Below are 23,552 nucleotides of genomic sequence, written 5' to 3'. Positions count from 1 at the left end.
TCCTCATACTAACCCACTCCTACTCCAATCCTCACTCCTCAATCAACACACTCCCCTCATCAAACACACTCCTCATCAACCACACACCTCATCCACCCTCCCCACACAATGCAGTCCGACACCTCATAAGCCTCTCTTACCCAGACAGTGGACTCTCGAAGTCTTCCTCCACGTCACGCGTGGAGGCGAAGCTGTGCTCCAGTCCTTCTCCACCATGGAAATACAGGGAGTTTCCCTCCGACTGACACGCATGCTGTTGAGGGGATCGAGAGGAAGAGTTACAGAGGATCCTGACAAAACTGCATAAAAAAAGTGGCGACGGTGAAGAAATGAGCGTCTGCCTCTGCCTTGATCCAATCACAATCCCTGGTGAGAAGAGGTGCACTGAATGTGCACTTGTAGTGTACTTCATATCTTAAAAGTATATATTTAAAAACTGCACTTATGCAGATAATGCGATATTAATGAAATAAAAGGCCACTTAAAGAGCACACTTTCATAACTGTCTCTTAACACACTTTATTAGTGCACTTTGTAATAATGTCAAATTAAGTTGAACTTTAAAGAACATTTTAAATTGTTGTGCACTTATTTTGATGTGTTGACTAACATACTGAAGGGCATGTCCGGCACTTGATTATAATTCAAACTAGTGTCTTTTTCAATATTTACATTTCAAGTTAATATTTTGAATGTCTAAATCGCAACATCATCATTGTAAATGTGTAATTATAAATATAAGTAAAATAAAAGTAAAATTATAAATAAAAGTCCCATTGGACTAGTATTTTCTCTTGGTTATTTAAATCCCTAGACATGGTGTTATATGTTTGTAACTCATTCATTTTTACAAATCATTTTTTTTCTTATTAAATAATCTTGCAATGCAAACCGTTTGTTTGTACTGTATGTGTAATCCTCTTTATGTTACGGTGGGGAACGTGCAGGCCGTGACAGTAGGAATTCAGACTATAATACATTCTCATCTAATTGCAATTAACATGAGTGTCAATTAAGTGTCTGAAAACATTACATCTAGTTCACACTTAAATATAGTCTTTCATTATTGGCATAACAAGCTCTGTTGTGACCTTGACGGTGGCTCCTGGGAAGAAGAGCCAGTTGGCCGTGTCCAGCGGGTCCAGGTTGTCCTCCAGCAGCGGCGGCCGCTCAGCGCCGTTCAGAACCAGTATGTTGTCCAGACCCCAGCAGGACTCGTATCCGTCGGGCCCCGGGGCCGGCTCCTGGCTCCAGCGCAGATGCACAGACTCGCCTCGACAGCCGGCGACCAGCGGCACCAGATGAACCACAGTACTGGTGTTAGTGGGAGCCCTGCCAGACCAGAACAACAACACTGAAGAGATCCACAGATGAACCACACATTACACTTAGCATGGCACCTCACCTTTCCTGTAGCAGTTTGTTTCTGCTATAAAGCAGCGATATTGCGGTCTAAGGGCACTGGCGGTACTATATCTTGTGTGTTTTGCCTTTACTCACCCAAACTTGGTCAACAATGCTACTTTTCGTGAATGCGAGTGCATTAGCAGGTAGTTACTGAATCACAGGTGTTTGATTTAGGAGATGAGATCATGATGAGGCCGAAACCAGTACATCCATTGACTATTTAATTTTACTTAACATTATTTTATTTTATCCACTATATTTATGATACCTTTTTGAAGGATATTGGTTTACTTATGGCCTTTTTGTGCACTTGAGCTTAACTGAGACTCAAGAGTTTGTAGATGTTTAAGAGGCTGTTGTGTTGACCTTTATTTATTTCAATATTTAGGTGTTCAGTTTTATTTAGATTTTTTGACAAATCATTTTTTGACAAATCAATTGTTTATTTTGACTGGCATGACTCTTAGGTGTCGAGGTGCATCTTTGAGCCTACATTCAGTAGGAGTAAAATACTAGTAAGGAGTAAAGGTACTGTTAAGATCAGATACTCGAGTACTTGTAATTGAGTCATATTCGCTGTACGGTATCTGTACTTTTACTCAGACTCTTTACACCTCTGGTGTATGTGATCCGTGTCCTAAAATAAGATAAAAACCTGATCTTTTCCAAGGTTATCCAGTCATCAGAGGTGTTCAGACCGCAGGAGACGATGATACTGGGGTCTGAGTAACTGAACCGACACGAACCAGATCCTGAGGAACACAAACACACAAACTCATGAACCATCGCTCCGCTCCATCACCACATAGACATTCATCTGCATGAACAAACCCTGTTTTCCAGCACAAACATCTAAACACACTTAAATCAAGATATATTTACTGGGGAAGGGACATGACTGAAGATATTAAGACTTGTTTTCTAGAAAAATGCATCAAATTGAAGTGAGTTTGTACTTAAAACAAGAACAAATGTTGAGAATATTTGGAAACCTTTTATATCCTTTATTTCAAACTCTGATTTTAGTAATATAATGAATAAGATATAAGGACATGAAATAGCTTGATTCCCAACTTATTTTCACATTTTCTTGCTACCAAACCATTAATCATTTAATCATTTACAACTAAATTACCCCTTTTTATATCATGATATGCTTCTCTTGTATGCATGACTATTTCCAACTCTTCTTAATGTAGAGCTAACTGAATTTAATTCATCTGTGCCTTTTTTCTTTTGTTTTTCTTTTGGGTGTGTTTGTTCTTTTTCTTTTATTTCTGTCAGGACCACTATCGTCAAATAGCAGCAACAACCCTCCTTAGGGGAAACAGACCAGAACCAACATCAATGTATTGCAGATATCATTCATTCAAGATTTTAAAGTACAACATAATTCAAAAGCTTATTCTGATTGAAGGGGAATCCGACTGCCATCCTGACTGAGACAGGAGGAGCTGGGGAGGGAGGAGGTATTTTCCTTATGTAATGCATGTGCAGTATCTTGCTTGAAGAATATTTAGATATTTGTTCTGGAAAACTAGACAGAACCACTGAGCATAAGCATATAGTATGTGTGTGAGAGAGATGGTGATGCTCACCTAAAGAGAACTGCAGGACTGACGCTGCGCTCGTGTTCAGCGCCACCGAGGTCTGAAACAGATCACAACATCACACAGGGATCATGTGTCAGTATATGAAGACTGCAGACGAGTCACGGCACTATAGGAAGACAGAACCGTCTCTGGTGGCGTGGCGCGACTGCATGGCTTTTGTTTTATTTATATGTAAATTGGTTAAACTAATTGTATAATTCTTTGTATTATATTCTGTTGAGTGTGTCACACTAACATCCATATGACAGTGTAACTCCACACATTATTCAATCCCCACTATGATCTGTAAAACATGATGGGTGAATGGAAAAACCAAGCGAAGTATATATTGTATATTTACTCGATTACATCTGTTTTTATGAGTCAGTTACCAGATCTCTCTGTCCGAAGGGCTCACAGAAGGTCACGGCTCTCCTGTGCATGATCACTCCACACTGCTCTCCCACCTCACAGCTACTGCAGTCCGACCTGAGACAACAACACACTCATCTTCCTGCTGTCTATATGCACTAATACAACACACACACACACACACACACACACAGGAACAGGGAAGCAGCTTCACTGCTAAAGAAAAAAGCGCGGCACCCACCAGATACTGAGATTCAGCTCTTCCTGTGTGTTGTGTTCGAAATCATCTCGGAGAACAGCGTGATCACCATCAACCACAGCTGGAGACGAGCATGAGAGAGAACACAGTGAGAGAGAGTGTGTGTGTGTGTGTGTGTGTGTGTGTGTGTGTGTGTGTGTGTGTGTGTGTGTGTGTGTGTGTGTGTGTGTGTGTGTGTGTGTGTGTGTGTGTGTGTGTGTGTGTGTGTGTGTGTGTGTGTGTGTGTGTGTGTGTGTGTGTGTGTGTGTGTGTGTGTGTGTGTGTGTGTGTGTACTCACCTAGACTGGGCCGCAGAGGAGATTCAGTGGGAGCTTATACAGACAGAAATAAAGACAGAAACTTATTTCACATGGAACATTTCTACTGGTGCACATTAAGACTTAATTTGCATAAATAAATGAGTAAATTAAACGTCTGTTAAGGAACTTTGATTGTACATGCGGTGGACAGTTAATCTTCTTCAGTCGTAACTCTATTCTGTAAGCGACACACAGAAGTTTGAAATATTCTGATCCTCAGACTCTGGTCGCTCAAACATCTTTCTGTAATGTCAGTTAAAGGGATAGTTCACCCCAAACTTAGAAGCCTATGGAGGACTGATCCAGCTCTCAGATTTAATCACAAATATCTTAATTTGTGTCCCGAAGATGAACGACAGTCTTACGGGGTTGAACATCATGAGGGAGAGTCATTACTGACAGAGTTTCAGTTTGGGGTGAACTATCGATTACTCTGACCGATTTCTCTCCCTTCTCTCTCTCTCTCTCTCTCTCTCTCTCTCTCTCTCTCTCTCTCTCTCTCTCTCTCTCTCTCTCTCTCTCTCTCTCTCTCTCTCTCTCTCTCTCATTCTGCGAGTAGAGTAACTAATAGTCATGATCTTAAAAAACGTTAGTACTGATTTTACAGATCTTGAAACGTTTGATAGACGGCAGAAGCTGCAGTGAAATAATGCTGTTCTTCCTCAGTGTTTCTGTCCTGTTTTCCAGCACAAATATCTAAACATTCTTAAATCAAGACACATTTCCCGGAGAAGCATCAAGACTGAAGATATTACGTCTTGTTTAATGAAAAATCTAAATGAAGAGAGTTGACTGCCAATGAGCTCAGAATAATCTTGTTTTCTCTTTGAATTAAGTTTATTATTCTGACCTCATTGGCAGATATTTGTAATTATTTTAAGATTAAACTCTATTCATTTTGATTTTCAATAAAGAAGACTTAATATCTTCAGTAATTTTGCTTCTCCAAGAAAACAGAAACACAGGAAGAGGAAGAGCATCGCTATTAAGTCTGGAACTTTAATCAATGTTCAGATCTAAAGATCATAAAAATCGCAGTGATAAAAAATTTATAAAAATCCCAGACAACACATTCAAAATAAAATGAAATAAAAAGTTTTGGTGACAATGTTTTTCTCTAATGACAAAAGGTGAGATGAATGTTTCTTCTGAAATAAATTCTTTTTGACGTCACTATTTGACAGATGAAATGAAACATTACAAGATAAGGACTTGAACTCTTTATTCCACAGAGCCGGCCGCTCCGTCTGTCTTATCTAAAGCCTATGACACTTCCAGCTGTAATTAACCACATTAAACGTCACTCCCAGGATCCTTCATCCTCCCTGGAAAAACCTTTATCTTCTCAAGCGTACAGATAAAACAAAAACCATATAGTCAATCTTTTTCCTCAATAAACCTCAGATAATCCCTCACATTATAATGATAAAGCAGCGCTCCTCTCATGCTGACCTATTTCTTCCAGAACTCGTGAGCTTTACTGAGACTGTGAGACTGTGAGACTATGAGACTGTGAGACTGAGACTGAGAGACTGAGAGACTGAGAGACTGAGACTGTGAGACTGAGAGACTGTGAGACTGAGAGACTGAGAGACTGAGAGACTGAGAGACTGAGAGACTGAGACTGTGAGACTGAGAGACTGTGAGACTGAGACTGTGAGACTGTGAGACTGTGAGACTGAGACTGAGAGACTGAGAGACTGAGACTGAGACTGTGAGACTGAGACTGAGAGACTGAGACTGAGACTGAGAGACTGAGAGACTGAGAGACTGAGAGACTGAGAGACTGAGAGACTGAGACTGTGAGACTGAGAGACTGTGAGACTGAGAGACTGAGAGACTGAGACTGTGAGACTGAGAGACTGTGAGACTGAGACTGTGAGACTGTGAGACTGTGAGACTGAGAGACTATGAGACTGAGAGACTGTGAGACTGTGAGACTGTGAGACTGAGAGACTGTGCGACTGAGACTGAGACTGTGAGACTGAGACTGAGAGACTGTGAGACTGTGAGACTGAGACTGTGAGACTGTGAGACTACTGTGAGACTGAGACTGTGAGACTGTGAGACTGAGAGACTGAGATACTGTGAGACTGACACTGAGACTGAGAGACTGAGACTGTGAGACTGAGAGACTGAGACTGTGAGACTGAGAGACTGTGAGACTGAGAGACTGTGACTGTGAGACTGAGAGACTGTGAGACTGAGAGACTGAGACTGTGAGAGTGAGAGACTGTGAGACTGAGAGACTGTGACTGTGAGACTGAGAGACTGTGAGACTGAGAGACTGTGAGACTGAGACTGAGACTGAGAGACTGTGAGACTGAGAGACTATGAGACTGTGAGACTGTGAGACTGTGAGACTGTGAGACTGTGAGACCGAGAGACTGTGAGACTGAGACTGAGACTGTGAGACTGAGACTGAGAGACTGAGACTGAGAGACTGTGAGACTGTGAGACTGAGAGACTGAGACTGAGAGACTGTGAGACTGAGACTGTGAGACTGAGACTGAGAGACTGAGACTGAGAGACTGTGAGACTGAGACTGAGAGACTGAGACTGAGAGACTGAGACTGTGAGACTGAGAGACTGAGACTGAGAGACTGAGACTGTGAGACTGAGAGACTGTGAGACTGAGAGACTGAGAGACTGAGACTGAGACTGAGAGACTGAGAGACTGAGACTGAGAGACTGAGAGACTGAGAGACTGAGACTGTGAGACTGTGAGACTGTGAGACTGAGACTGAGACTGAGAGACTGAGAGACTGAGAGACTGAGAGACTGAGAGACTGAGAGACTATGAGACTGAGAGACTGTGAGACTGTGAGACTGTGAGACTGTGAGACTGAGAGACTGTGCGACTGAGACTGAGACTGTGAGACTGAGACTGAGAGACTGTGAGACTGTGAGACTGAGACTGTGAGACTGTGAGACTACTGTGAGACTGAGACTGTGAGACTGTGAGACTGTGAGACTGAGAGACTGAGACTGTGAGACTGAGATACTGTGAGACTGAGACTGAGAGACTGAGACTGTGAGACTGAGAGACTGAGAGACTGAGAGACTGAGAGACTGAGAGACTGAGAGACTGAGACTGTGAGAGTGAGAGACTGTGAGACTGAGAGACTGTGACTGTGAGACTGAGAGACTGTGAGACTGAGAGACTGAGACTGTGAGAGTGAGAGACTGTGAGACTGAGAGACTGAGAGACTGTGACTGTGAGACTGAGAGACTGTGAGACTGAGAGACTGTGAGACTGAGACTGAGAGACTGTGAGACTGAGAGACTGTGAGACTGTGAGACTGTGAGACTGTGAGACTGTGAGACTGAGAGACTGTGAGACTGAGACTGAGACTGTGAGACTGAGACTGAGAGACTGAGACTGAGAGACTGTGAGACTGTGAGACTGAGAGACTGTGAGACTGAGACTGTGAGACTGAGAGACTGAGACTGTGAGACTGAGACTGTGAGACTGAGACTGAGAGACTGTGAGACTGTGAGACTGTGAGACTGTGAGACTGAGAGACTGTGAGACTGAGACTGTGAGACTGAGAGACTGAGACTGTGAGACTGTGAGACTGTGAGACTGTGAGACTGAGATACTGTGAGACTGAGACTGTGAGACTGTGAGACTGAGACTGTGAGACTGTGAGACTGTGAGACTGAGAGACTGTGAGACTGTGAGACTGAGAGACTGTGAGACTGTGAGACTGAGAGACTGAGAGACTGTGAGACTGTGAGACTGAGACTGTGAGTGTGAGACTGTGAGACTGTGAGTGTGAGACTGAGAGACTGTGAGACTGAGACTGTGAGTGTGAGACTGTGAGACTGAGAGACTGTGAGACTGAGAGACTGAGAGACTGAGACTGAGACTGAGACTGTGAGTGTGAGACTGTGAGACTGAGACTGTGAGACTGTGAGACTGTGAGACTGAGACTGTGAGTGTGAGACTGTGAGTGTGAGACTGTGAGACTGAGAGACTGTGAGACTGTGAGACTGTGAGACTGAGACTGTGAGACTGAGAGACTGTGAGACTGAGACTGTGAGACTGTGAGACTGTGAGACTGAGACTGAGACTGTGAGACTGTGAGACTGAGACTGTGAGACTGTGAGACTGAGACTGAGACTGTGAGACTGAGACTGAGACTGTGAGACTGAGAGACTGAGTCTGTGGAACAGGTAAAAACTGCTGCAGTGTCAGGGAGTCGCCACTGGGAGGCGCTGCGAGAGGTTTGTGTTCATTCAAATTTCTAAATCAAATGTAATATCTGAGTTCGGCTTAACTTTTAGCTGATTTCAGTCAACAGTTCAGGGAACATTTATTGGTAACACTTTATCTTACAGTGCCCTTGTTACATATGTTACATGTAGTTACTATAGTAAAAACAGTAACTTATGCATAATTGCATGCAAATACCCCTCAACCAAACCCTAACCCTATAGTAAATACATGTAGTTGATTAATATTACTCAGTACTTAAATATATAATTACACTGTAACACTGACACCTTCAAATAAAGTGTAACCCGTTTATTTTACAGTGACATTGTTACACGTGTTACATGTACTTACTTACTGCAGTAAATTATGTATAATTATCATAATTAAATCATGCAGCTAACCCTAAACCAAACCCTAACCCTAATACTATAGTAAGTACAATTTGTTTATAAATATTATTCAGTATTTAAATGTGTAATTAAACTGTAACAAGGACACCTTAAAATAAAGGGTTACACTTTATTGTAAGGTGTCCATGTTACAGTGTAATTATGCATTTAAGTACTGAGTAATATTAATTAACAACATGTATTTACTATAGGGTTAGAGTTAGGATTGGGGTTTGGTTTAGGGTTAGTTTCATGTAATTATAAATAATGTATAGTTATTACTACAGTAGCTACATGTAACGTGTAACAATGAAACTGTAAGATAAAGTGTGTATATATTCAGCGTATGTGTATTTCAGCCTCATCTGAACTGCTGACGATTATAGCAGGAGGGAAAACTGTGGTTTTGGAGAATGTCCATCATGAGATCAGTTTGGAAATTAAACAGTAACACAGTTGTGGTCGTTTGTTTGGTATGAATGTTGGGAAACGGAGCAACAGCTCTGGCTTTTCTCTTTATCCTCCAGTAAAACATTATCAAGTGTTTGAATTAAGAGGAAGATTTCATAGTGTGTTCAATATTAACTCACTGACACTGTTTACTAACATGTCGTTTCCGCTGCAAACACACACACACACACACACACACACACACACACACACACACACACACACACACACACACACACACACACTCACACTCTCTCTCACACACACGCACACACACACACACGCGCGCGCGCACACACGCACACGCACTCTCTCACACACACACACACACACTCACACTCACACACACACTCACTCACTCACTCACTCACTCACACACACACACACACACACACACACACCAAGAGTCTGTGTGCCTTGTTGTCTTCTGAGCACATGCGCTTTGTTTTGAGAGCTCGTCATGCTCCGCTGTCATTGTGGCGCTTCCCCTCCCACTCGTTATCAGTCGTGTTCACGTCACACCTTTTGCTAATTAATCCCTCATTAATCTCTCCCCTATTTTAGATCCTCTCGTGTAGTGTTCAGTCTTTTGTCAGACTGTTGTTGTATGTAATGCCATGCAATCACCTGTGACCAACTTCTTTATTGCCTTGCCTTGTTGTAGTGATGGTGAGATGAAGCCTCGTGAAGCATTGAGTGGTTCACAAACGGGTTCATTTCTCGTGGCTTCATTTGCTAACAATACCACCTGGTGGTCAAAGAGTGTATAGCAGATACATTACAGATGACCTGATGTGATCTGTGATACACTGTATTTTGCGCCAGTTAAGGCTTAGAAATGATGGTGAAGAAAAAAAAATCAATTTCCACATAGACTAATCTATTTATATGAATATAATGTGTATTTTCTGCTGGTATAAAATGGTTGAATAACATAACTGTGTAATAAACGTGTTTGGCTTGAAATTAATGGTGCTATCAAATGTGTATAAATCAATTCTTAGGTCATAATATGATGAAGTGGTAATATTATTATTTAAAACTGGAAGGTGGCTGGGTTTCAACCATGGGTTTATATATCTGTCAAAATGTCGAGCCAAGATTTGAGCCGCCTCCTGAACCAGTCAGGCCGAAGCGAGGCTTCAGACGCCATCAACGACGTCATTGGTCTAAAGCGATACAAGCCTCGATACGCGCTTCGCTGAAAGCTCCCAGGATTGGTTTTGCCTTGGCTTGCCATTTCAGACTCCAAGTGCTGTTTTGTTTTTTGTTTGCATTTTTATTTTTGTCGTGCTTCCACTCTCTCCCTCCCGTCCTGCCAGGCCTGGTTTCCTCGACTGCCGGCCCAGGCGTTCTCTGTTCTGTTGAGACTCGGATGCACCGCCCCAGCCCCTCTCTGTGCGCTCATCGCTTTCATTAGGGAACTCAGTGTGACTTGGACACCGAGTCACTGCTGAGAAGTGCTCTCCTGGCCGAGTGGACATTTATTTGGACTTCGGTGCTCAGTGAGAGCAAAATAAACTTTTCTGTTACTTGCAACTGAATCTGTGTCTCTCCCTGACAGAACGGTCTGACCATAAAAGGGATTCAGCAGGTGCAGAGCAAGTCAGAGGACCGCAGTGAGTCAACAAGGCATTCTTCTGGGACAGCATTGCAGCCAGTTAACTGCCACTTCACGGGAGGTTGAGTGCCTGACCGCCCAAGTTGCAGATCCCAGTCTCCAGATCCAGGAACTGCAGCGGGAAGCCTTGGCCAGCAGGTCAGCTGCTGTGTACGGCCGTTCTCTACCTCATGCTGAGCCTGAACCCCCATGCCAACACTCCGCCGCCCTACAACGGGGATCCCAACTCCTGCCGTGCTTTCCTGTCCCAGTGCTCTCTGGTCTTCGCTCACCTGTTATGTCCCAGGTGGCCTTTCACACTCCTGAAAGGAAGGGCCCGCGACTGGGCAAAGGCTGTGTGGGATGCTCGTGCCCCATTCTGTGCCACATTCGAAGACTTCAGAGCAGAGATAATTACGCTTTTTGACTGCTCTACTCGAGGCGATGAGGCGGCCTCCCAGCTGGTGCGGGCCCATGCAAGTGGGGCGCCTTCGTCTCATTGCTAAGGAGAAGCAGGATCGTTTGACTCGGGGTCTTTGGCTTTATTGCAGGAAGCCAGGCCATCGGGCTATCCGGTGTCCTTTAAAAGCCGGAGCCCATCAGTAATCCGGGGTATCTTGGTGGGGGTTACTCCTTGTCTCGACTCCACCATCTCACGTACCCTGCTAAATGTCTCTGTTAATTATAAAGACACTGTTCACTCCTGTTCAGCCCTGATTGACTCGGGCAACTTCCTGGATGTCTCCGTTGCTGTGCTGTGGGGCATTCCTGCCATTCCTCTCCCCTCTCCTATCTCTGTCCGCTCCCTTAATGGTCTCCTTATTACCTCCATTACCCATTCCACTCCGTCCGCAAGTCTTATTGTTTCTGGCAATCACTGTGAGGTGATTGAGCTGTACCTCCTAGATTCCCAGAGTGCCCCAGTTGTCCTAGGGCACCCGTTGTTGGTGCAGCACAATCCTCACGTGGATTGGTGAGACAACTCTGTGTTCTTTTGGAGTCAGTCTTGTCTTGCATCATGTTTGGGTTCTGCCTAGTCTCCTGGCTCTGTGTCTTCTGTTTTTTAGGTTGAGGAGGCCGATCTCGCCGGAGTCCCGGTGGAGTACTGCGATCTTTGTCAGGTCTTCAGTAAATCCCGGGCCACATCCTTGCCTCCTCATCGGCCATATGACTGCACCATCAAACTTCTCACAGGTACTTGAGTCCGAGGTGGCCATCCATGGCCCAAGATGTCAGGCAGTTTGTGTTGGCTTTCTCGGTATGCACTCAAAATAAGACGTCTAACCATTCTCCTGTTGGTCTGTTGCAGCCTTTGCCCATTCCCTCTCGCCGTGGTCACACCAGTAGCTATCGTGGGTGAAATATTCCCACAAATCCCTGCCGGGAGCGTCTACGGGCGTCTCCTTTTCAATGTTCTGAGGGTTACCAACCGCCTCTTTTCCCTGCACAGGAACCCGAGGCCGCGGGCACGTCTGCTTTGGCCTTTGTCCGTCGGTGTCGTCGCACCTGGAGGAGACCCACACCGGACTCCCGCTCCCCAGTATGTGTGCGGTCAGAAGGTGTGGCCATCCACCAAGGACCTGCCTTTCCGGGCGCCTTCTCGTAAGCTGGCACCCAGGTACTGCCACGACTTCGGTCTGGTCTGCTGTGTCTGTGTAACTTGTTGTCTTTTAAGCACATGTGCTTTGTTTTGAGAGCTCGCCATGCGCTCCGCTGTCATTGTGGCGGTTCCCCTCCCACTCGTTATCCTTAATCATCAGCTGTGTTCACGTCACACCTGTTGCTAGTTAATCCTTCATTAATCTCCCCTATTTTAGATCCTCTCGTGTTCAGTCTTTTGTCAGAGCATTGTTGTATGTAGTGCTATGCAATCGTATGTAACCAACTTTTCATTAGAGAACTCAGTGTGACTCGGACACTGCGGTCCTGTTTGAGAAGTGCTCTCCTGGCCCAGTGGACATTTATTTGGACTTCCTCTTTTCTTTTTGTGTTCCTGTTATTTGTCCGGTGCTCATTGAGAGCAAAATAAACTTTGCTGTTACCTGCAACTCAATCTGTGTCTCTAAGAGCACACACACACACACACACACACACACACACAGTTTTGATCTGTTTCTCTGTCGTTGATCTGTCGATCTCTATCAGTCTCTCGTTCAAACAGCAGACAGTCACACACACACACACACACACACACACACACACACACACACACACACACACACACAGCAGACAGTCGCACTCGTTTCAGGCTTAGTTTAATCCTCGCTGGTTTCCTTAAGAACTTTAATTACCTCCGGCGCTGTGGCTGTAGATCTGTGCTAATGCGACGGCTTACACTGACAGTTTAACAGTTCATTCCCAACTTCTCTAATGCAAAGCCGGACACTCCGAGGAAAGTTGGCGATGGATATTATGAAGTGCAGGACATTATTTCATCTCCATCCAGAGGCCTGTCGTATATATCTGCTCATGTTCTGATCGGCCTCCTCTCCTGATCGCCCACCGTGAGTTATACTCGCTCTCCGATGATCAATCCTCAGGGATGCGAGTCCAGTGTCCCATAAAGACCTAATTTATGGAGCGGCTGGAAATTGCAGAGTTCAGAGTCCCCTTCCCTCATCCTGACCTGTCACAGATATCACTCTCTGATATACTAGTGTCATCTCCAGCTCTCTCTCTCTCTCTCTCACACACACACACACACAATCCTCGCTCTCCTCCCTAAAACCTCCAGCTCTTGGTCTCATACACTCTCTCTCTCTCTCTCTCTCTCTCTCTCTCTCTCTCTCTCTCTCTCTCTCTCTCTCTCTCTCTCTCTCTCTCTCTCTCTCTCTCTCTCTCTCTCTCTCTCTCTCACACACACACACACACACACAATCCTCGCGCTCCTCCCTAAAACCTCCAGCTCTTGGTCTCATACACTCTCTCTCTCTCTCTCTCTCTCTCTCTCTCTCTCTCTCTCTCTCTCTCTCTCTCTCTCTCTCTCTCTCTCTCTCTCTCTCTCTCTCTCTCACACACACACACACACACACACACACACACACACACACACACACACACACAATCCTCGCTCTCCTCCCTAAACCTCCAGCTCTGGGTCTCATACACTCTCTCTCTCTCTTACAAACACTCTCACACTCTCTCTCACACACACACACACACACACACACACACACACACACACACACACACACACACACACACACACACACACACACACACACACACACACACTCACACACACTCACACACTCTTACTCTGACACACTCTCTCTCTCTTACAAACACTCACACTCTCTCTCACACACACACACACACACACACACACACTCTCACTCTGACACACTCACTCTCTCTTACAAACACTCACACTCTCTCTCTCACACACACACACTCTCACTCTGACACACTCTCTCTCTCTTACAAACACTCACACTCTCTCACACACACACACACACACACACACAAACTCTCACTCTGACACACTCACTCTCTCTCACAAACACTCACTCACTCTCTCTCACAAACACTCACACACTCTCTCTCACACACACACACACACACCGTCCTCGCTCTCCTCCCTAAACCTCAAGCTCTCGGTCACACACTTTCACACTTTCACACACACACACACACACACTCCTCACGCTCCTCTAAACCTCCAGCTCTGTCTCAGATCTCGTCTCGAGTCGAGTTCGAGTGATAATCTGCTCATGTCTCAAACACACTCTCTCTCTCACACATACACACACACAGACACACACACACACACACACAGACACACACACACACACACACACACACACACAGACACACACAGACTCTGTCTCAGATCTCGTCTCAACTCGAGTTCGAGTGATAATCTGCTCATGTCTCATCGCTGACGGAGATTCGCCCCGTTCTTCAGTCCTGCTGGGATATTTATAATTCCTTTAACAACTCAAAGCTTTAAGCCCTTGAAACTTGAAATGGATTTCTTCAAAATCTTAATGTGTGAGCGCAGAAACACTTCCATGCTCTTCTATTGTGTGTTTTCACGACGGCGAGAGTGTCTGGATCCACTGATTGGATGGAGAGGCTTTAGTAAGTTATGGTTCCTGTCTCCGAATCCCAGTGTGTTCTGCACTTACCTCCCGACTGCTGTGTGTGTGTGTGTGTGTGTGTGTGTGTGTGTGTGTGTGTGTGTGTGTGTGTGTGTGTGTGTGTGTGTGTGTGTGATCCTCACCTCCCTGCTCACAAAGCTGCTGCGCCAGAGCGTCCTTGAAGATGATCTGTCCTCGGTGCGTCGCTGTGGCCCTGAGGGACGCACACACACACACACACACACACACACAGAGAGACAGAGAAATATTAGCCATAACCCACAGAAGATGAAGAGGATTAAAGTTTGAGATCGGGCCGTAGGTCTTCATGTCAGGACGCGATCAGAGGTCAAGAGGTCAGGAGGAGGAGAGTGTTTCACACACACACACACACACACACACACACACTGCTCCTGCAGACCTTCAGCGTATGACATGCACCTCTTCAACAGCTTCTGATGAGGACATATATCTGCAATAGATTCACGCTACTGCCTTTTAAAGACTGTTTTATTGCCTGTTCCCTCTGTCACATGTGTTAGTAATCATCATACATCAGGCATCATTCAAGAGCTCAAACACTCGGAGCTGGACATTACTATGAAAATGGCATTTAAAACCTTCAGGCGGCTCAACTTTTGTGATATTAACTTCAGATTTGAAGCTTGTTTAGATGCATGACTGATGACTTTGACTAGCAATTTTAGACACCCAAATTATTTTGCAAAATACATTGTATAAAATATTTTTTTTTAGTTCAGTGCATTTGCTTTACTGTAAACTTACACTTCTATCATTTTTTAACACTTTCTAACACACACTTTCAGAAACACTCACTCATACACACACACACACACACACACACACTTTAATTATGTGTGTGGTGCATGTTTATGAAGAATGTATTTTTCAGATTGCGTGTGTAATTTGACTGGGTGAAAATCATTTGATCTCATAATCTTCTAATTGAACACAGCTGTTAATGAGAGATTTCACAGTTCAAACACAAAGCTTCCTTGAGCAAAGTGTGTGAAATACGAGTTGAAAGCACAAGCGCAAAAACACAAAGAGAGGCAGGCTAGTGTTGACTCGCTTCATTCATCATATTTCGTTATTAATTGAGGGGAACAAATCTGAAATGCTTTTAATTGTGTTAAGTTCCCATGCGTCTGTTCCTCTGAGACAGTGTCTGAATAAAGAGCCAGAGAGAGATGAGTGTGTGTCCGGTGAAGATTCTCCCGGTTGTGTTTGTCCTCAATCTTTATTTCCTTTTATTGCGTTATGCATTAATCAACAATAAATAGTTTCCTTGAGCGGAGCATGTGATGAAACATCATCAGTGATGAAGAGCAGCAGCTCTTAAAGCTCATCCTTGACCCGCTGTTTCCTCACACACTCTCACACACACTAACAAACACTCACTCACTCTCTCACACACTCTCACACACACTAACAAACACTCACTCACTCTCACTCACTCACTCACTCTATCACACACTGTCACTCACACTCTCACACACTAACAAACACTCACTCACTCTCTCACACACTGTCACACACACTCTCACACACTAACGCACACTCACACTCTCACACACTGTCACTCACACTCTCACACACTAACGCACACTCACTCTCTCACACACTGTCACACACTCTCACACACACTGTCACTCACACTCTCACACACTAACAAACACTCACTCACTCTCTCACACACTGTCACACACACTCTCACACACTAACGCACACTCACACTCTCACACACTGTCACTCACACTCTCACACACTAACAAACACTCACTCACTCTCTCACACACTGTCACACACACTCTCACACACTAACAAACACTCACTCACTCTCTCACACACTGTCACACACACTCTCACACACTAACAAACACTCACTCACTCTCTCACACACTGTCACACACACTCTCACACACTAACGCACACTCACACTCTCACACACTGTCACTCACACTCTCACACACTAACAAACACTCACTCACTCTCTCACACACTGTCACACACACTCTCACACACTCTCACTCTCGCACACTCTCACACACACTCTCACACACACTAACACATACTCACACTAACACACACTCTCACTCACTCTCTCACACACTCTTACACACTCTCTCACACACACACACACACACACACACTCTCTCACACACTCACTCACTCTTTCACACACTCACACACACTCACTCACTCTCTCACACACTCTCACACACTCACTCACTCTTTCACACACTCACACACACTCACTCACTCTCTCACACACTCTCACACACTCTCACTCACTCTCACACACACTCACACACACTCTCTCACACATTCACACACACTCTCTCAAACACTCACACACACTCTCTCACACACTCACTCACTCTCTCACACACTCTCACACACTCTCACTCACTCTCACACTCTCACACACACTCTCACACACACTCACACACGTGAATAGCTGTCTGTCTCAGGTCAGAGGTCAGCAGAGGTCGAGGTGTCGATGCTTTCATTCGCGTGTCGTCTCCCACACGACCTCATTCCACACAATACCTGTGATTCGATTCAGTTCCAATCTCTATTCAGCTCTATGCAGCTCTATGCAGCTCTATGCATCTCTATGCAGCTTTATGCAGCTCTATTCAGCTCTATGCAGCTCTATTCAGCTCTATTCAGCTCTATGCAGCTCTATTCAGCTCTATTCAGCTCTATTCAGCTCTATGCAGCTCTATGCAGCTCTATTCAGCTCTATGCAGCTCTATGCAGCTCTATGCAGCTCTATTCAGCTCTATGCAGCTCTATGCATCTCTATGCAGCTCTATGCAGCTCTATGCAGCTCTATTCAGCTCTATGCAGCTCTATGCAGCTCTATTCAGCTCTATGCAGCTCTATGCAGCTCTATTCAGCTCTATTCAGCTCTATGCAGCTCTATTCAGCTCTATGCAGCTCTATGCAGCTCTATGCAGCTCTATTCAGCTCTATGCAGCTCTATTCAGCTCTATTCAGCTCTATTCAGCTCTATGCAGCTCTATGCAGCTCTATTCAGCTCTATTCAGCTCTATGCAGCTCTATGCAGCTCTATTCAGCTCTATTCAGCTCTATGCAGCTCTATTCAGCTCTATGCAGCTCTATTCAGCTCTATTCAGCTCTATGCAGCTCTATGCAGCTCTATTCAGCTCTATCAGCTCTATGCAGCTCTATGCAGCTCTATTCAGCTCTACTCAGCTCTACTCAGCTCTATGCAACTCTATTCAGCTCTATTCAGCTCTACTCAGCTCTATTCAGCTCTATTCAGCTCTATTCAGCTCTATTCAGCTCTATGCAGCTCTATGCAGCTCTATGCAGCTCTATGCAGCTCTATTCAGCTCTACTCAGCTCTACTCAGCTCTACTCAGCTCTATGCAGCTCTATGCAACTCTATTCAGCTCTATTCAGCTCTACTCAGCTCTATTCAGCTCTATTCAGCTCTATTCAGCTCTATGCAGCTCTATGCAGCTCTATGCAGCTCTATTCAGCTCTATTCAGCTCTATTCAGCTCTATGCAGCTCTATGCAGCTCTACTCAGCTCTATTCAGCTCTACTCAGCTCTATGCAGCTCTATGCAGCTCTATTCAGCTCTATTCATCATTATTGGTCTGGGTGTATAACAGGTCCAGTTTGTGTCAGTTCTTCTCAGGGAATAAAATACTCTTCATCTAATGCTGTAAAACATACAGGAATCCTGTCGGTCGCTACATTATCAGTGTCAGAAAAATCATGATCTATCACAACTTTTTTCTTTTATCAAATCAGCTTAGATTCACCAATGTTCTTCAGTTAACATCATATTTAGAATTTCTCTCGATTATATCTTTCTTTGTATTTCAATGAGCTCAATATTTAAAGGCAACTAGATTACTACCTTAAATTTTAACCAATAATCATTTTTTACTGTAATATTAAGGGTTAACATGAGCAACTGATTTGTACACAAAGATTTAAATTACACATAAGGCAGTTTTTATAATAATAAAGTTATAATAACTTTTTAATGACATAATTATTTACTCCAATTTGGTTTTGAAAAATGATGGCTGTGATAAAACTTATTGTATTCATAACTTAAATTAAATATTGAAGAACAGGTTCAGTAAAAATATACTGATTATATATTCTAGTGCATATATTTATCAAAACGCTCCTCTCTAGTTATTTTTCTAGCAACTATCGAGTTTATGGTCATTGAATATCTTTCCTGAGGTAAATTACGTGACATTATTGTTCTCGCGCTGTTTTATTGACGGTTGAAACACTGATTGATGGATTACACGAGACATGATTTCAATATCGTCATCATTCCTTCTGATGTTCATCATGTTTATTTGCTGCTGTAACTAGTAGTGAAGAGGCAGAGATCGGTTCATCCGTCACACACACACACACACACACACACACACACACACACACACACACACACACACACACACACACACACACATTATAAAATGGACATAATTTGAAAGCTGAGACTTTGTTTCATATCATAAGTATTAAGCACAAATATGAATGTGATTATTGACAGCGCAGACTGAAAGATTGATTCCTGTGATTTAAGAATCAATATCGGCTCATCAAATGAGAATCGATTAAAATCAAGAAATCAATATTTTCAATCCAGCCCGAGTGATATTGATAAAGAACATTCAAAATGCATGACATGAACGACAGAAAGCGAGGACAAGAGTTCAAATCTGCATCCTTATGAGCTCTGAGAATATGAAGTGCTTACAGATACGATATAAATACTAATATGAACTATTGCTTTAATCAGTGAGCTGGTGAAGAATGCACATGTTTGAGGAGTTCAGCTGGACCGTCGTTTCAGATCCAGTCTCTGACACCGAAAGCATTTATGGTTGTGAGGCATTTCTGGTCTCATGAATAACCAAACAACATCTCATGAATAAATAATAAACTGCAAAAGGGGGAGATGAAGGATGCTGACGGAAAAAAAACAAAACAACAAAACCACATTCATCTTTCAGGGCTTGGGAAAGACAAATTTGGAAATGGGATTTATGAATAAAACATCGAGCATAATGAAGAGCAGGAGGTTACGTCGGAGCAAGGCACTTCAATATTTATGAAACGAGTCCCAGACGGCTTGTTCGCTAATATGGAAACATTAGAGAAAAAACATGCAGTAATGCGGTTCATTTAATGTGTTTCGTGCTCTTACTCACACTGGGCTGACTTTAGTTAAGTTCACGCATTCGTGTTTGTTCTGGCAGCGCACACTCACAGACAGCCTTACTATTGTCATAGAAACATACACAAGTAGAGCGTTTCCACCGATGCACACACCGAGAGGGAGTCTGGAGTGCGTTTATCATTCCAGGTCAGGATATAATGTCCATCGGCGATCATTCAAACACTGGCTGACTTTGGCACTTAATTCATTTACAGGACTGACAACCAGCCTCACATTGAGTAAATCACGGAAGGGACTCAAGGACATCTGGCAGATCTGAGGGTTTATATGTTTTGCTGCAAATGTGATTTTCAACGGCAGAGTGGAGAAACTCAGTGGTCAAACAGTGTGTGTGTGTGTGTGTGTGTGTCTCCTCGATGGTTTATCCTTGAGGAGTGTATAGGTGAAGGAGTCAAATCAAATCAAATTTTATTTATAAAGCACATTTAAAATCATCCTTGGTTGGCCAAAGTGCTGTACATGAAACAAAAACAGAAAAGGCGAAAATGGATTGAAAGATTAAAATAAAAATAAAAATGAAGACAGGAAACGCAGTAGAAATGGAAGCTTTAGCGTTAAGTTCTGCCAGGAAGACTCAATTGCTACGTCACTTATTGCCTTCTCATCCATCCAATCGTGTTTAATACTTGCGGTATAAAAGACCGGTACTTACACATGTTTGAGTTCGCAGATGCTGACACTTTTCATTTACCTCCATCCTCCCCACCACCACCAGGATGGTCCCTTCCCCTCCATCCAAGCTGTCTCGACTTAAAAATTATTTAACTTTGGTTAGCCGGCGAAGATGATAAAAACGAGCACTTACTGTGCTATTAATTTCTTTGTTTCATTTAAGACTACTATCAAGATAAAACCCACAATTTTAACGTTGGTTGTAAGGTGTGGTGTGAGTGTCCCTAAGTCGGTAGAATTACGGTTAGAGAGCTCATTTGCAACAAATAGAATTATTTGGGTTTTATCATCGTTCAATAGCATGAAATTATTTGTAAGCCACAGTTTAAGTTGACGAAGACATGCATTTAATCTCTCAAATGCTTGGCTATCTATGTGTTTTATAGGTATGTAGATTTGGGTGTCATCCGCATAGCAGTGGTAAGACACCCCAGATCTCCTCATGATAGTTCCCAGGGGTAACATGTACAGAGAGAATAATAGAGGTGCCAGAACCGATCCCTGGGGCACACCACAGGTGAGCTGCGTCGCTGAGGATGTCTGAGCGCCTATATTAACTGAAAAACTTCTGTTAGATAAAAAGGACTGGAACCATTTAAGTGCCATGCCAGTGATACCAATTGACCACTCCAGATCTAATAGCGTCAGTGGTCATGAGAATATCATTGAGGGATTTTAGAAGAGCAGACTGAGGGCCAGATGTACTAACGCTTTTGCGCCCACTTCAGGCGTATTTGTTTCGCAAAGTGCGCATAAACCCATGGCGAGGTGTGTGCGAACGGGACGCACCGAGAGGAAAGCGCAGACTGCCTGTCGCGGGAACTGAAAATGGCAAAATGCGCTTTTTGTGTCATGCTTATGCATTCATGGGATGGTGGGAGTGTCACATAAATAGATGGAGGGGAAGCGTAAACTGCGCCTAATTATGTATTCCGCGTTATGTACGCAAGGCAATTGTTAATGTCTATTTTGCGCTGAAGATTCTCCGCCTCTTAAAAGCAGAAGTAACTTAGGAAGCGGGTTTCCTGGCGTATGCCTCCTGGTGAAACGGCAGCTGTAATCCGAGCAAGACGAAGACATCGGCGAAGGAGACGAGCTGGAAAGGTGCCACAGGAATCACACTTTTTCAGTTGAGTGAAAACGAAATCATTAAGCGTTACAGATTAAGCAGCTACGCAATATTACAGTTACTGGAAGAAATCAAAGATGACATCGAATCTCCGACTCAGCGTTCACATTCCCTTCCAGCAGTTGTTAAACTCCTCACTACATTACAATTATTGGCATCAGGATCATTTCAAACAGTCATAACATCAGCAGTGAGAGGACGAGGCCCATTCAAGTGCACGTTTAAATATGCGCAAATTACGGTATAGTGGGTGGTGACAGGCGCTGATTACCTGATGAACTGATGAACATAACACGCACACTGCGGTTTCACATCAAGCGCTTTCTGCGTCTTGGCCATGCGCTATTAACGCTGCGTTGGCAGATATAGGTGGAGTATATAGGTGGAGTATATAGGAGTATATAGGAGTATAAGAGTACATGGGAGTATATAGGTGGAGTATATAGGGGTATATAGGTGAAGGAGTATATAGGAGTATATAGGTGAAGGAGTATATAGATGGAGTATATAGGAGTATATAGGTGAAGGAGTATATAGGTGGAGTATATAGAAGTATATAGGTGAAGGAGTATATAGGTGGAGTATATAGGTGAAGGAGTATATAGGAGTATATAGGTGGAGTATATAGGAGTATATAGGAGTATAAGAGTACATGGGAGTATATAGGTGGAGTATATAGGGGTATATAGGTGAAGAAGTATATAGGAGTATATAGGTGAAGGAGTATATAGGTGGAGTATATAGGGGTATATAGGTGAAGGAGTATATAGGAGTATATAGGTGGTGTATATAGGAGTATATAGGAGTATAAGAGTACATGGGAGTATATAGGTGGAGTATATAGGGGTATATAGGTGGAGTATATAGGAGTATATAGGTGAAGGAGTATATAGGTGGAGTATATAGGAGTATATAGGTGAAGGAGTATATAGGTGGAGTATATAGGTGAAGGAGTATATAGGAGTATATAGGTGGAGTATATAGGAGTATATAGGAGTATAAGAGTACATGGGAGTATGTAGGTGGAGTATATAGGGGTATATAGGTGAAGGAGTATATAGGAGTATATAGGTGAAGGAGTATATAGGTGGAGTATATAGGAGTATATAGGTGAAGGAGTATATAGGTGGAGTATATAGAAGTATATAGGTGAAGGAGTATATAGGTGGAGTATATAGGAGTATATAGGAGTATAAGAGTACATGGGAGTCTATAGGTGGAGTATATAGGGGTATATAGGTGAAGAAGTATATAGGAGTATATAGGTGAAGGAGTATATAGGTGGAGTATATAGGAGTATATAGGTGAAGGAGTATATAGGTGGAGTATATAGGAGTATATAGGTGAAGGAGTATATAGGTGAAGGAGTATATAGGTGAAGGAGTATATAGTAGGGCTGGATGACTAATCGAAAAATAATCGAAACCGAAATTCAGAGCCTATAACCGACGTAATTTTACCATGTCGGTTATTTCGTTTTTTTAATCATATTAATATTTCCGCCCACTGCGTGTTAATGTACTTTCCCCTTAAAACATATTACCGCGTGTGTAGTCACGTAACTCCGCCCCGTCCAGTATGCGACATTGAAGCAACATGAACCCCTTTCACACAGCGCGTTGATCCCGGGAAATTGCCAGAACAAACACCTTCTGTGTGAACGCAAACACGACCCGGGATTTATTTATTTGGATCCCCATTAGCTTCCACAATGTGGTTGCTAGTCTTCCTGGGGCCCATAAAAGTACTGAAACATATCTACAGTTAAAATGCACAAATATAACATACATAAATATAACATTCATAT

The 23,552-nt window shown here is 43.5% G+C and overlaps 2 protein-coding genes across 2 annotated transcripts in view; both read right to left on the bottom strand.

Annotated features, from left to right (window-relative positions):
- reln (reelin) overlaps window positions 1-3,490 on the bottom strand; it is a gene marked incomplete at its 5' end in the record, with an annotated part of 86,479 nt that extends 82,989 nt beyond the window's left edge. Inside the window, 5 exons of the mRNA XM_056244599.1 lie at window positions 141-253; window positions 1,092-1,332; window positions 2,063-2,159; window positions 3,006-3,057; window positions 3,392-3,490. Of these exons, the coding sequence (XP_056100574.1) occupies window positions 141-253; window positions 1,092-1,332; window positions 2,063-2,159; window positions 3,006-3,057; window positions 3,392-3,490 (602 nt within the window). The remainder of the gene's footprint in view (window positions 1-140; window positions 254-1,091; window positions 1,333-2,062; window positions 2,160-3,005; window positions 3,058-3,391) is intronic.
- A 97-nt stretch (window positions 3,491-3,587) lies between these two features.
- The window catches only part of LOC130079362 (reelin-like), a 50,875-nt gene continuing 30,910 nt past the window's right edge, over window positions 3,588-23,552 (bottom strand). Inside the window, exons 3-5 of the mRNA XM_056244603.1 lie at window positions 14,816-14,886; window positions 3,909-3,941; window positions 3,588-3,691 (exon numbers count right to left, since the gene is read on the bottom strand). Coding sequence (XP_056100578.1) covers window positions 3,588-3,691; window positions 3,909-3,941; window positions 14,816-14,886 — 208 coding nt within the window. The remainder of the gene's footprint in view (window positions 3,692-3,908; window positions 3,942-14,815; window positions 14,887-23,552) is intronic.

The sequence above is a fragment of the Rhinichthys klamathensis genome, unplaced genomic scaffold, assembly GCF_029890125.1.
Source record: "Rhinichthys klamathensis goyatoka isolate OS25496 unplaced genomic scaffold, OSU_Roscu_1.1 h1tg001016l_1, whole genome shotgun sequence".
Lineage (NCBI taxonomy): Eukaryota > Metazoa > Chordata > Actinopteri > Cypriniformes > Leuciscidae > Rhinichthys > Rhinichthys klamathensis.
The sequence above is the reverse complement of the archived record's forward strand: the minus strand, read 5'-3'. Positions and strand labels throughout refer to the sequence as shown.